The 15,289-nt window shown below is 44.5% G+C and overlaps 1 protein-coding gene across 1 annotated transcript in view; it reads left to right on the forward strand.

Moving 5' to 3' along the window:
- Positions 1-1,110: 1,110 nt before the first annotated feature.
- The window catches only part of Tars3 (threonyl-tRNA synthetase 3), a 43,007-nt gene continuing 28,828 nt past the window's right edge, over positions 1,111-15,289 (forward strand). Inside the window, exons 1-6 of the mRNA XM_050149193.1 lie at positions 1,111-1,448; positions 2,515-2,583; positions 3,465-3,655; positions 7,792-7,915; positions 11,559-11,680; positions 13,902-14,019. Of these exons, the coding sequence (XP_050005150.1) occupies positions 1,179-1,448; positions 2,515-2,583; positions 3,465-3,655; positions 7,792-7,915; positions 11,559-11,680; positions 13,902-14,019 (894 nt within the window). The 5' untranslated portion in view covers positions 1,111-1,178. The remainder of the gene's footprint in view (positions 1,449-2,514; positions 2,584-3,464; positions 3,656-7,791; positions 7,916-11,558; positions 11,681-13,901; positions 14,020-15,289) is intronic.

Here is a 15,289-nt window from a genome sequence, read left to right on the forward strand (position 1 = left end):
AAGTAGAGGAGTAAAGTTATACATCACTAGGCAATGCTGCTGGAGGCGTGCCCCCATCGTTGGCTCAGTTCCCGTCTGCCAGCAAGGTGGTCTGGTGAGTTGTGAGGGCAGTGTGAACTCTCCTTAGGACAATTCCTCCTCTGGGGTGGAGGAGGAGGCAGTGGCAGGGTCTCAGCCTTTTCCTTCTCCAGGAAGAGCTGCCTGGGAGGAAACTTAATTCTTTACACACCGTTGTTTCCATAGTCTGGCAGCACAAATGTTTCTACTTCAAATCATCTTCTTTCCTGTCAGGACAGCTACAGACAGTGTTTGTTCCAGACCCAAAGAGTCAGCAAAGCTGTGCTGGCCAGGCTGACGTTTTTGTTGTGCTCTTCTGTGCGTCCTTGTCAAGTGGCGGCTGTATGTGCACAGCCTTGGTTGGCATGAAGGTCCGTTTTCAATGGTCGCTTTTCAGAACCTATTGGCACACTGTGGCGATGGCAAGACTTAAAGAGGGAAATAAGAGGACTTCATCGGACTTCGCCGACACTTTGGACGATTTGGTCAAGAGGCAAACCTCCTCTGTGTTTCCATTTCTTCAACTCCAGTTCCAACTGAGCACTCTGGCACTGGCCCCTGGGCACGCCCCTGAAAGCTAGAGAAGCCCATCCAGTGGTCCCACTTCTACTGCCTAGGTCCAGTGCGTAGTTCTCAACCCTGCAGTGCAACCAACATTGGCCACGTCCCTATCCATGGTCCCCTTCCCCTGCGCATTCTCCTTACTACTTGAAGTATTGCCCAGCCATCCCATCACCCTCAGCTTTGATGCCTATACTCCATCACTTTGCCTTTGCAGTGTTGCCCCGCCCTGCCCCCATCTCCCCGCCCCTTACGATGCCCGGCTCAGGCCCCGCCCCTCGCCTTCTTATAACAACTCGTCTCCATAGCCCATCGCTCCGCCCCCTGCACTGTCGCCCAGGCATGGTTCCGCCTCCTGTCTGCGCATCGCTCCGCCCCAGGCAGGGATACCCAGCCTCGGACCGCCCCTTTTCCTCCATCGCCCCGCCCCTCGCCCCGCCCCCAGAGTGATGCTGCCCCATAGACTCCGCCTCCCGAGGCCCTTCAGCTCCGTCCCGCCCCGTCGCCTGGTCACTCGAGCTGGGCCGGCGGGCGCCGGTGAGTGACTTAGGGAGGCTGCCATGGCGGCCCAGGCCCTGGCGGCTCAGGCCGTGGCCTCGCGCCTGCAGCGACAGGAGGAGGACATCCGCCGGCTGTGCGCGGAGGTGCAGCGCCTGAGGGACGAGCAGCTGCGCGGGCCCGAGTTGGGACAAGCCGAGGGCACGCGCCTGACGCGCGAGGTGGCACAGCTCCGAGCGGAGAACCGCGACCTGCACCAGCGTCTGTCTGGCCTGCGGCTGCGCCTGGCCGAGCAGCATAGCCCCGGGGCCGGGCGGACGGCGGCGCAGGAGGTAACCGGGCGGGCTTCTGGGGACGCGGCCCAGTCGCACTCAGCGGTCTCCAGCTCTGCACCCCGGCACGGGCAGGGCTGCAGGGTGTGTCCCCGCCGGCGTCCTGCCTGCTGCCCACGGCCTGGGGAACCGCTAGGTTTTCACCAACCTCCTAACTGATCAGCTGATGTCATTTCTCAGCTCTTCTTTGGATAGACTGGCAACACTTTCCCCCCTCCAGCGGCAGGAATGACTGAGGTGCATGCCTCGAATCCAGAATCCTAGAGGCTGTCAGGAAAATGATTGAGAGTTTGAGGCCAGGGGTAAATAGCGAGTACCAGGTCGACCAGCAACAAGACACTGCCTCAAATAAAACTTCTTAAAAGACTGCTAAAGTGTTTAAGACCCATGGTTTCCTAAGGGAAGAGGACCAGCAATTTCTGTTCCCGCTGCTGGTTAGTTCCATGCTATCCAAGACAGGTTATTTTTACCGTCTTGTTTTGGCAGTCTACTTTGAGGGCTTAGCGGGATTATTTGATTACAATATTTTCATGTTTTTAGAAGATTATTAAATGCAAATTATAAGGGCATCTTTCAAAGTTCTGAAGGCTTTCTAAAACTGACATGCTTTTTAGTTTTTTGTCAAATGCACTGACAACATCTAATGAAAAACAGACTATGAAAGTCTGGTGGCATCCACACATTTTCCAGTAATGTTATTTGTTGAAAGTTTAGTGGGGAGAGAGAGAGAGAGAGAGAGAGAGAGAGAGAGAGAGAGAGAGAAAGAATATTCCAGGATACGGAACCCAGGGCTTCCTGCATGTTGGGCTAGTGCTCTCCTTCTGAGCTGCATCCCCAACTCTTTATTTGAAGCATTTTAAACTCCAAATATATTTAATGCCCTTGGACAGAAAGGGCTGAACTCTGAAACTTGATCCCTGAGGGTTATAAGTAGGTCTTAGTCCCCACAGTCTAGCAGGGACTTTCAAACCGTGGGCCCCCTGCCCTGAGCTGCCTGGATTCCCTCTTTCCTTGGGTTTCGAATGGATTTCTCTTACCTGCCATTGCTGTGCCGTTTATCTTTCAGCCTCCTTCTCAAAAACAAGAAAAGGATACCAGAAAGAAGAGGCTGAAAGAGAGTGAGCCTGACAGGGAGGTAAGCTGTTGCTATGGAAACAACATAAAACGTTCGCTGTCATTTAAAACAGGGGTCTGCAGGACTTGGGCGGGGGGGGGGGGGGGTGGCAGTAAGAACGTAATTAGTCATGAAGTTACCGTTTGGGCCAGACCAGTAACCTCTTGATATAGAGTCAAGCTGGCCACCGGCTGGAATTAAAGTACTCTCCACTCCTTTTCAGGTGAAATAACAGCTCTGCTTTCATGTTATCTGCTTTTAAAACTAAAGAAGTTATTGAAACAGCAGCAAGGGCTCATGGAGACTCAGCACTTGCTAGGCTCCAAAGGGAAATGGCCTCACAGATGTTACTCTAGCCATGTCGATCAGACAAACCCAAGACCAACAACTAGAGGCAGACTGGGCGAGCACAGCCAACCAACCCCCTCCCCTGTCATGTGGATATACATGTTCTTCATTGTGGATTTTTAAACCCAAAAATACTTGGGAAAATGCTTCTGTCCTGACTTTGTTGGTCATTATTCCCCAAATAGTATTGTATAGCAGCTATTTTCCAAGCCTTGTATTTTGTTTTTTTAGTAATCTGCTGAGGACTTAAAGTATATGGGAGGCTGTGAGAAGATGTACCAGTACTATGGGACTTTATTAAGGACTTTGGCATCCATGGGGGTTTAGGAATCCAGCCTGAGGGTGCTGAGGGTTGTATATTAAGAAGTGCTATACTGTATAACCTTGCCTATATATACTGGAAACAATGGGAGAGGGAGAGGTCCATGTAGTATTGAGAGGAGTTCGGTAAGGGATGTGGAGAGAGGGTGAGCATCGCTGAGGCAAAGTGGGACTGCCGAGCACCTAGCTCAGTGGGCCGAGCCGCTGCCTTACTGTGAGCCAATGACTTTCAGGTGAAGCAGCCAGGTTTTATAAAAGAAAGACTGGCGCTGTTCGAAACGTTGAAGACAGAGCGTCAGCTCTTACCTGCTGCCCAGGAAAGGAAGAACGCAAGCAGCGCGATCACAGTGAGGGTGGCTGGTGGGAGAACAGTGCAAGGAGAGAGGTGGAGAACGACGCCTTACCAGGTGGCCGCCGAGATCAGGTGAGAGCCCTCCCGCACAGCTGCGCTCGCCGGCTTGCACGCACTCGACACCCACACCCATGCACCCGCGCACCCACGCTCCTTGTGCATTTGTCTGCCGCCCTCCCTCCCTGTTGTGAATAGATTTGGAGAGGAAATACTTCATACTATAGTATAGTAATGATTTTTTCAGATCCTGGGTCTCATGCTTACCAACACCACTAAAGTAACAGGTTCTAAAGAAGACTCAATTTCTTGCATAGCTGACCTCCTAGGGGACCACCATGAGTTTTGTTCTTATTATCAGCTTCGATAAGAATTGTTACATTGCCTCAGTGCTAGTGCTAGTGCCTTCGGGGAGGGGCCCTCAGTGTCAAAAACACAGGCAAAAATTGTGTAGCAAATTCCATCAAGGGCGGTGAAGGGTCAGTCCAGTTGTCCATGTACTGAAACTTTGTCAAGCAGCTTGGTATCCCAATTTTTCTTATTCAGCTAGCTAACCAAATTAAATAACTAAATTTCCCTCTGACTCCTAAAAGGACCACATAATTGAATACAGGATCATGATCTCTTCCTATGTAAAAGGTCCAAATTTTAAAGTTCTAATAAAACATATATCCTAGAGAAAAAAAATGTACCTTTGACAGGCCATTCATACTGACTTTATTCATATATCAAGTCACCTTCATAAGTTTTTATGGTTTTTCAAATTGTAATTTAAAGACACAAGGTGACACTACTGTTGGCAGTCACAGAATGGTTCTCATCCTTCCTAGGCCCTGGATACATGAATAAAGTCTTGATTAGTGGAAGTTCCCGCTTGTCCTATTTGCTTCCTGTCTCTGTGATGAACTCGACTACCAAAAGAGACTTGGGGAAAGATGCGAGGGTTTATTTGGCTTATAGGTTACAGTCCGTTGTGAAAGGAAGCCAGAGCGGGAACAACTCGAGGCAGGAACTGACACATAGACCATGGAAGAGTGCTGCCCACCCTTGGCTTGCACAGCCCAGATCCACCTGCCCAGGAATGGCAGTGCCCGCAGTGAGCTGGGCCCTCCTACAGCAATAAAAAAATACCTCACAGGCCAATCTGATGGAGGCAGTACCTCAACTGAGGTCCCCCTCTTTCAGGGTGTGTCAAGGTGACAGCCACGATGAACCACTACAAGGTGTTATTGGAGAGTGTTGGAGTCTGGTGAACACCTGCCAGATTTCCGGACTCTTTTCTCTGGGAGCAAAGCACTGACTTAGACACACATTTACTAACAAATGGTGCGCTTCCAAGGAGGGAGACACGGACAGAGCTGGGAGAAAGGTTAGACACTCAGCGGCAAACACAGTCCAAAAGTTGGGACTTCTAAATTCCCTATCACAGGCAGGCTTTTGTATCACTGAATCTTTGGCCTTTCTCCACCATCCTTGGGGGGCGGGGGTTAGTCTTTCTCTGTGGGCAGCTTTTCACATGCTAATTTACATCCTGGCCCTCACACACCTCACTGCACCCTATACTCATACCTCAGTCACCTCATAACTGCTTACACAGTGATTAGGGACGTAGCCCCTGCCTAGAGGACCAGGAAATGCTCACCCTATGCTAATTCTGTGGAGAATCTAGAGTGTAGTAGGGGGTTACTGGATCCTGCATCACAAGGAGTCTAATCTGAAACTAGTGTAACCCAAAAGACACACATTTTACAAGGGTGCTACAAACACTGGTCCAAACAAGAACAACCCGGCTATGCCAACCAATGATCCCCAAAGGACAAGAATCAGAAAAGCCATGGCTACACTTGGCCCCAGAGAGCAATCTTCATATACCTTGTTCCCAAAGGTGAGATCCCTTTGTTATACACTAACAATGTGGCAAACACAAAAGAACTATTTTAAAAAGGAATCCAGTAAAAGAGTCAAGTATCCAGAAGAAAGTAAAAGGAACGTGGTGGGAGGTTGTACGCACTGAGTATATGTCGTATACTAACTGTGACAGAAGAGAAAGAGGGAAACGGCACCCAGAGGCAGGTGACAGCTCTGGGAGATGTGTAAACGGGACTCACCCTGGTGTTTAAGAAGGTAAGTCACCCTTGTTCACTTCACAGAGAATTTCTATGTCCTTCAAGAGTTTGCAGGTGGAAGACACCTGTGTTCAGGATGATCTTGAAGCTGTGGAAACTCCCACATTTTATTCTAGAGAATAAATTTGTTTTAGTCCACATGGGGTAGGCTTTTGTGAAGGTATCAGCACGTGTCAGAAGACATTTAAGTCTTTGAGAAGGTTCACCTACCTGCGTTGCTTTGGGTTCTACAGACTGTAAATGTCTTAGATGCCCACATGTTGCAGAACAGCTGGAGAGGTTAGCTGTGGCTCTAGGAATGCCCCTGACTGAGGTGCCCAGGATCACACCATGCTGCATTATCAGGCCACATATATAGTGAGTCCGGGAACCCCAGGGACAGAAACAAGTTCTTTGGCCTTAGGTTGTCTCCATCTATGGCTGCACCCTGCACAGGTTCATTTGGTAGGCTATCATGATGCTTATCTGCCGTTGTTTGAGCAGTCTTTACCAAGGCACCTTGGAAAGTATTCCTCTTTGGGGACCACCCTCATTGGAGATGAAGGCCCATCCTCCCTTTAGAGTAGTGGTTCTCAGCCTTCCTGGTGCTGTTCTTCATTCATGGTTATTTTGTTGCTATTTCATGATTGTAATGTTGCTACTGTTATGAATCATAATGTAAATATCTGTGTTTTCCCATCATGAAAGGGTCATTTGACCCTCAAAGGAGTTGCTACCTACTGTTTTAGAGGGTGTACTATTCTCTCCTTGTGGGGCTTCCCTTTTTCTAGAGGGGCAATGCCCTTTTTCTTAGAACTCTATCGAGGGCCAGTACTGTTTCCCAGCACCTACTTTGAGAGCAGTGGGAAGGGACTCTGGTGCCTCTGCTGTTAGGGAAGTTTGGCATTGTGTCCTGACATAAACCATTGCCATTGACATCACAGTTTTGCTTTGAAATTTTTTTTCCTGAGAAAAAGATTGACTACTAACGTATGTGTTCAGAATGTTCATTACAGTAGCAATAAACCAAAGCCCACAAAATATAACCAAGATGCCCAGCAAGTCTTGATTTTCTTGTAACGATTAAATAATATGCTTTGGGAGTCTGTGTGCAGGTAAAGACAGTGCCAGAGTGCCTTTACAAAGTGTGCTACAAAGTTACATATACAAAAGGAGAGTATTAAAAATTTTATATCAGTATATGTGTAAAAGATTATAGCAGTCATTTTTGAGAAATGTGATTGCACGTATTCCACACTCCCATCCCGTGCTTTCCTAGGTTTCTTCTTATAACTTTGTTACTCAGTAGTTTTCAAACCATAAATGAATGTTATTTTAAAAATATAAAAGAAGGAAGGTCGGTGTCTGTGGAAAGTAGGTAAAGGAAGCAGACAATCCATTAAAAGTAAAAATAATCACCAAAGAAATCAAGTACCAGTTTTTGGTATCACACTGACAAAGATCTGAAAATCACTTCGGGTGAGTGTAAGTGTGCCAGACTGTATTTATCAGAGATCTAGTGATGGTGTCTGCCCTCACCCTATTGTTCCATTTCTGTGCACTTATGGGGGCACAAGGAGCATTGCTTAAATGGCTGCATGAGTCCCCTAAGAGAACAAAACTGAAAGAGATCAAAGAGCAAAAGCCAGGGCAAACAGGACACTTCTAGACTGATGGCATAGCAACAAGAACAACAACAAAGGGCTATAAAATTATGTTCATAACTAGTTGTTTTTAACATGGATGAGGAGCTGATATAGAAAAGACTAGGGAGTGATGTACCAAAATGTTATAAATGGTTATTTCTAGGAATAAGAACTTTATTTTATTTATGTGAGATCCTAATTTTATTATTTGTTCTTTTTATTTTATTTTATTTTTTGTTTTATTATTTGTTCTTTCTTTATTTTTCAAGTTTTAAAAACAGCAAACATTTATGGCTTTTATATATAAAATAATTGCTACAAAATAAAAGATCCTGATCCTATTAGGTCATGTTTGTACTTTCTAGCTACCTTTTTAAGCCCTGACAATTATTTTAAGCTTTTTCTTCCAATGAATTACATTGTGATGATTGTTAACCACAAATGATTTTTCTCCTATTAGTCGAGAACTGGCTGAAAATGCAGTAATTGCCAAAGTGAATGGTGTACTATGGGATCTGGACCGCCCATTGGAAGGGGACTCTACTGTAGAGCTGCTGATGTTTGACAATGAGGAAGCTCAGGCCGTAAGTGTTTGAAAACCAGAGTTGGATCTTTATGATAAAGAATTATGGGAAAAGCCACACATGGAAATCAAGGGTGATGACACTTTCAGTCTTCCAACATTAAAAATTACATCCTGGCATCTAATAACAGCTAATGACTATTTGTAGAATGTGGACTCAAATATGTAGCCCGTGTTTGTTATTTCTTAAAATAATACTTTCCTTAGGTTAGATCAGTGTGTATTCAAAATTAGTTCCTAGTCAACTCTTAAATATGTGTACCTGTAATTTAATATCCATGGGAGAATTTGGAAAAATTCCTTAAATACTTGTAAATGCAGTATTTTATACAGTAAGTGCATGTCTCTGATATGCATATCATCTTAGCGTGTAGCCTCCTTTCAACTGACTTATTGCCATTGCAAAAACCCAGCTATGGTTAGCTGAGATTCTATTATTATGCTTTCTGGATGATAAGAGCTGTGTAATTTCTGATTTAAGTATGCCAAGGTTATTAGTTATTTCTTGTTACTGTGTTAAAACACCATGACCAAAAGCAGCTTCTGGAAGAAAGAGTTTATGTAAAAAGGAGGCCGCTTGTTGGTTCCTGGCCGCTTAGATCCGAAAAAATCACATAGAAACTGTATTAATTAAATCACTGCTTAGCCCATTAGCTCTAGCTTCTTATTGGCTAACTCATACATCTGAGTTTAACCCATTTCTATTCATCTGTGTATAGCCACATGGCTGTGGCTTACCAGCTAAAGTTCCAGTGTCTGTCTCCCGCTGGGCTACATGGCATCTCCCTAACTCCACCCTTCTTCCTCCCAGCATACAGCCAAGCTTTCCCCACCCAGTTCTGTTCTTCCCTGTCATAGGCTCAAAGCAGTTCTTTATTCATTAACCAATAAAAGCAACACATAGTCAGAAGGACCTCCCACACCACTTCCCCTTTTCTGTTTAAACAAAAAGGAAGGCTTTAACTTTAACAAAGTAAAAGTACAGGTACCAAGCAAGAATTACAGCTAAATTTATTTATATTTACTTTATCTTTTATCATAATTGAGGAAAAGCATATCTATTCTTCAACTCTATCAAAGACTCCAGAAAAATATAATATCACCTAAGTAAACAGGAAGTGCATTGTAAGCAATTGACAGAGACATCTTTCTGCTTGGACAGTCACCAAAGTTCTTCTGTACCTCTGGAGCATCCATCTTCAGCTCATAGTATCCAGCAGACTTTTCCATGAAGCAGGAAATTTCGACAGTTCCGCCTGTACTCGCAGTTTGTCAGTCACATTCTTCTGTTTCCTGCAGAATGTCTAGCAGACTCTTTTATGAAGCAGGAACTGCGAAGGAACATTTCACATTTAGACAAGTTCAGCAGTCATTTCTCTGTGAGTCCTTCATGTCCGGTTCATCAAGCAGTACAGGCAAGAGCAGTTTCTTGCCCAAATGGCTAACCAACTCCATAAGGAGCCTCTTCGATACCCTTCATCCTCTTGAAGTAGATTGATGCTGCCAGGAGCAGATGTGTCTCACTATCATGAAAAGTCCTAACTTCTTAAAACATTTTAAATACCATATTCTATAGTTTTTGAAAGGTTTGAAGAATAACTATCCATCTGAAATACATATCTGTCCATTTAGAAAATATAACTAACATGACTACAAGCTTGACTATTATAGATGATTATCTATTAACCTATATTTCTTAATTATACATTACATTTTTAAATGAGCTGGACAAACATAATACTTTAATCAAGATCAGAAATACATATACACAGTATTACAAAGTTGACCTTAAATTTGTATCAATAAAGCAAGATCCATACCAATGCAAAGTATCCATCTCTATAGAACATCCCCCTTCAAATATAAAGAAACATTTACAAACAAAATTTGGGAAAATTGCAAGTCCATAAACTGTCCACGTTCAGTGATCTGCAGATAGACACACCTCAGTGCTGTGTGTTACACCTAAGTACCGTCTCCATGGGGTGCTGAGCTAGAATTCCACCATGAAATTCTTGACTCTTACTCCTTTGCTGTCTGCCCATCTGAGTATACCCACCACATGCCCACCTCTCTCAGACCAGACCTTCAGCAGTTATGCACACTTATTTCCTCTCCTCAAGTCACATCTTGAAGTTATGGGAAGCCCAGTAGCCTGCGCCCTCCTAGTGTCTGTAGAAGCTGCGCATTCTCTCCATCTCTATGACCCCTGGCTACAAACCTACACTCAGCCAGTTTCATCATCACTGCCCAAACTGCCCACTAATGTTTGCCTCTGAAATCCTTTCCTGCCCAGCTGTTTTAAAATGTGAGCTCAGTGGTTTCTGCTTTAAGTTCATAAAGCTCATGCTCTTGCCATGGTTTGCATGTTACTGGTTCTTCCTCACCCCTCAGATCTTGGTAAGCTCCCCTCTTCTCACACATGGCACACAGACCTTCCTGCACTGTGTGTGCAGGCTTTACTTTTTTTTTTTTTTTTTTTTTTTTTTTACTGAACCATGATCACCTCATGGCTACCACACCACTCAGGTGTAACACACAAAGAACAGGTGTGTCTGCTGGCCTGCCGCTGGGTGTCACTCCCCATAGCTGCCACTAGGGCATTGTCTCTGTTTCTGTCACTAGCTATTATATTCCTGTATCTAGCAATTGTTTGGCCTGACAAATACCTAGATAAGGGCAATGCCTGCTATTTCAGCAGCACCCTGAGTCCAGGTATTCTGCTGCAAGGACTTCCCGCTGGCTCTGTCCCCAGAGCATGTCCAGCCTGTTGCAGTAGACTAGGGTTACACACAGCTTCTCTGCAGTTACCCCTTTCCACTTTGGTTTACCGAGTGGTAGTTAATTTAACAAAGGAGAAGGCTTTGACCTAGGACTCAATTATCATTCATGTTTGCCATATGTATTTATTTGGTGACTTGGTTAATTTTAACTCATAGGTAAACTAAAACTAATTCCTTATAAGCTAAACTAATTTTATTTGTTTTAGTTAGCCTTAAAACAATACTAATTCCTTGGGAATTTGAAACCAGCTCAACTTTCTGAATTTGTGGGGCTGATAACCTGTCCTTGGACTATGGTAATTTAGCCCACACACATATTCCTCCGAGGTCTCCAGCAGCCAGCAACACTCCTTGACTTTATCTTTCCCTTCTTAGCCATCTTTCAAACTCTTTCAAACTTCCAGAGTCATGTGTTAGTCAGCATATGGAGACTGCTATCTAGATGTGAAGTCTCAGGGACTCTGGTAATATCCTCAAGTAGCCACTTCTCTGTATTGTGTTGAGGTCAGAGAGGCTGTCTTAGAGACATGCCGGGCACCCGTTCCCTCCCACCCCAAGCCTACACCAAGTTTCCATGTGGCTACTCAGCTCAGGGTTCTGAAAGGTCAAAGGCACAGAAGGAAAGTGGGGAGCTGCTACACTGTAGCTGCAGTGCTCAGCAAAGTGACTCTGAGCTAGACTTAAGTTCTCCAGGAGTACAGGGAAGATACAGGGAACTTTCCCATCCAGGTAGGCATTGGAGACTCTCTTCTCGGTATTATAGTATTATCCCCTCAACAGCCATTCCCTTGCTCTACTGCTCCTGATGTCCCGTGACAGTTCTGGTTGCTGACAACTCTCCTGTCTGTCCACATCCTGCAGGTGTACTGGCACTCCAGTGCGCACATCCTGGGGGAGGCCATGGAACTTTACTATGGGGGCCACCTGTGCTACGGCCCGCCCATCGAGAATGGATTTTATTACGACATGTTCATTGAAGACAGGTAAGGCTGCTGAGCGCTGGGTTCTGATTGCATGTGTACATGCCGTTGTTTTAGAATGGTTACATATTATAGCTCAGTCATAGTGTATTGTGTGACTATCAAGTGGTTATTGAGTTATAGAAATTGTTTTTCAAATGCGCTCAGATTGGAGAGTAACTTTCAACACACTTGCTAGAGCATCCAAACCAGAATCATCATGCGCTCCATGCTGGAGAACGGTTGTGGCTTCTGCCCTCGATGGTCGAGGCACTGTCCACTTCACCGAACGTCACACACACTTGAGTCAGGTGGTGGTGTTCACAGGAGTCTCACACTCAGTAGGTCTCTGTGTGGAATCATGGCCCTGTAGCCCTGCCCTCGTCCACCCCTGCTCTGTATCTCTCACAGTTCCTAGGGACACCACCAGGGGCCCAAACTGAAACCTTGGGTCCTTCTAGTTCTTCTATATTCCCTAATACCCCTATCTGGCATCCCAGTTCAGTTCAAATTCCCCTGTGCCCCTCAGCACCCCATCTAGCAGCCCCGTCTAGTTTTCCAGTTTTATGTCCTAAACATTTCTGTCTTCTCTCACTTAGGCTTTAACTCACACTCACAGCATCTCCTGCTTGGGCAAATGTGGAACATTTCACCTTTTCCCATCACCCTCATGCTGTGCAATGACCTCCCTAACAGTGTGTCTGGCATTATGTAGTTGGGGTTTTTTGTTTGTTTTTTGTCTTTTTGTTTGTTTGTTTGTTTTTTCGAGACAGGGTTTCTCTGTGAAACAGTCCTAGCTGTCCTGGAACTCACTCTGTAGACCAGGCTGACCTCGAACTCACAGAGATCCACTTGCCTCAGCCTCCTGAGTACTGGGATTAAAGAATTGTGCCATCACTGAATGGCTTGTTTTTATTTTTAATTTTTGTTTGTTTATTTCTTTTTGAGATATAGTTTCACTGTATATCCCTGGCTGGCCTGGAATTTACTATGTAGACCAAACTGCCTTCCTCATGCTGGGATTAAAGGCATGTGCCCCCATGCCTGGCTTATGTCACTATTTTTTATAGTCTTTTCCAGTTTGAACTGTTTTTTGCTTATAAGTTAGAGCAGTGCTACTCAACCTGTGGGTTGTGACCCCTTTGGGATCACATATCAGACATCCTGCATATCAGATATTTACAATATGATTCATAACAGTAGCAAAATTACAGTTATGAAGTATCAATGAAATAATTTTATGGTTGGTTTCAGCACACCAAGAGGAACTGTGTTTAAGGGTCAGAGCATTGGGAAGGCTGAGGACACTGGGCTAGAGTGTGTTAAAGGGTCAGAGCATTGGAAGGTTGAGAACCACTGGTTTAAAGTGTGTTTATTTATAATACTTTGACCCTAAGTATATGAGATTTTTGTTTGTCTTGAGTTTTTGTTTGTTTGTTTTCCCCATGCAACTACTGATACCAACCAGGTATTAACCCAGACCTTCAACTCAAGTCTCAGCCCTATAAGGCTGCCACAGTGCTGATGCCAGTCACAAACTGAGGCTTTCTATATGTCTGACCCACAGCCCACTAATTGGGTTCAGTAGTTGGTAGACTGGCTCACAGAGAGCTATTGATTTATTTTAAAGACTGCTCCAGAGGGTACAGATGAGCAGCCAGGAAGCTTTCCAGGTCTCTTGGGCTGTACCACCTGCTTGGCAGCTGTTGGAAACTTGTTCTTCAGTAATTTTCAATGGATGTTTTGTAACATGCACATATTCAATGTAATCACTGGCCATTGCTGATAGACTCCTTTATTCCTTCTCCCTTTCTGGAGTGAGGTTTGGGGCTAACGTTCCACACCTCTAGAAATAACTTAGTCTCTGGAGGCCCCTTCATGTCATTAGTACAGTTAAGGCACAGTTATTGATCAAGACACTGTCTTATCACAGTAGCGTATACAGTGCCCTCTTGTTCCCATACCCCCAGTTTCATGTGGGCAGCAAGAGTGTTTTGACTATTTACCTGACAGTCTAAGGCAGTGGCTCTCAACCTTCTTGTGAGGCTAGATCCCGCCAGCCACTGAGGGCAGGGATATGGGGAGCCCATCACACAGGTTTCTGAACAAAAGTACATATGCCTGAACCACCAACTCAGTTTAGAAAGCTTGTCAATTAGTAGTGAAGGGCACAGGACCAAGAGGAAGAGGTGAATGGCATCTGGAAGATCGTACTGAAGCTCAGGATCTCTTCTTTGTTTTTTAGAGTGGTGTCCAGCACTGAGTTGTCTGCCCTGGAGAATATATGTAAATCTATCATCAAAGAGAAGCAACCATTTGAAAGATTGGAAGTCAGAAAGGATTCACTCCTGGAAATGTTTAAGGTAACTGGAAAAACTTAGCATAAAATTCTCTCACTAGAAAGGAATATTAAAAGCTGTTAAAATAGACTAGTGTTTTTTTTTTTAAAGATTTATTTATTTATTATGTACACAGAGTTCTGCCTCCATGTATGCCTGAAGGCCAGAAGAGGGCACCAGATCTCATTACAGATGGTTGTGAGCCACCATGTGGTTGCTGAGAATTGAATTTTAATTAATTTTCTTGTTTATTTTAAATAAACTAGAGTGACTTGCATGAAACTTTAAGGATGTCTCTTTTTTAGACCAATGCACTTTAAATAAATTTGATTCTTTTTTCTTTTAAATCATACATATCAAAGAAAATTCATACTTTGAAAGTACAACATTGTCAGTTTAGCGGCTTGAATTTAAGAGCTAGATGGTTTTGGTTAAAGGTACCTTTGTGTGGTAAAATACATAAAAGTAACTGTCTTAGGGTTTCTATTGCTGTGAAGAGACACCATGACCATGGCAACTCTTATCAAGGAAAAACATTTAATTGAGATGGCTTATATTTTCAGTTGTTTAGTCCATTATCATGTTAGGTACAGGCAGATTTGGTGTTGGAGAGTTCTACATCTTGACCTGCAGGCCACAGGAAGTGGTCTGAACTAGACATAGCTTGAGTAAGGGATACCTCAATGCCAGCCCTCACAGTGACACACTTCTTCCAACAAGGCCACATCCTATTGTAAGAGGGTGTTATTATGTTCTTTGAACCCTTTTGGGGGGCCCGACACCCAACTCCCAAATGAATCACACACGGAGGCTTATTCTTAGTTATAAACATCCGGCCTTAGCTTGACTTGTTTCTTGCTTGCTTTTTTAAAAACTTAATCCCTTCTACCCTTTGGCCTCTGTGTTTTTCCTCTTCCCGTCTTTACGCCTTACTCTTTTACTCTGTGGATGCCGTGTAGCTGGGTGCCCGACCCCTGATGTGCTCATGCTCCTCCTCCTCAGGCTACTACTCCAAACCCTCTTCTCAGATTTCTCCTTCTGTCTATCCTCTCTGCCTGCCAGCCCTGCCCATCCTTTCTCCTGCCTCACCATTGGCCGTTCAAATCTTTATTAGACCATCAGGTGTTCTAGACAGGCAAAGTATCACATCTTCAAAGAGTTAACCAAATGCAACATAAACAAAAGTAGCATACCTTAAAATAATATTCCCAACAATACCTCCTAATAGTGCCACTCCCTATGAGCTTATTGCTAAGTATTTTCTTAGATGAGCTTCTTCGCCAACACAAATAAT

The sequence above is a fragment of the Alexandromys fortis genome, unplaced genomic scaffold (assembly GCF_014885135.2).
Source record: "Alexandromys fortis isolate MF-2015 unplaced genomic scaffold, M_Fortis_MF-2015_v1.1 scaffold_67, whole genome shotgun sequence".
NCBI classification, from domain to species: domain Eukaryota; kingdom Metazoa; phylum Chordata; class Mammalia; order Rodentia; family Cricetidae; genus Alexandromys; species Alexandromys fortis.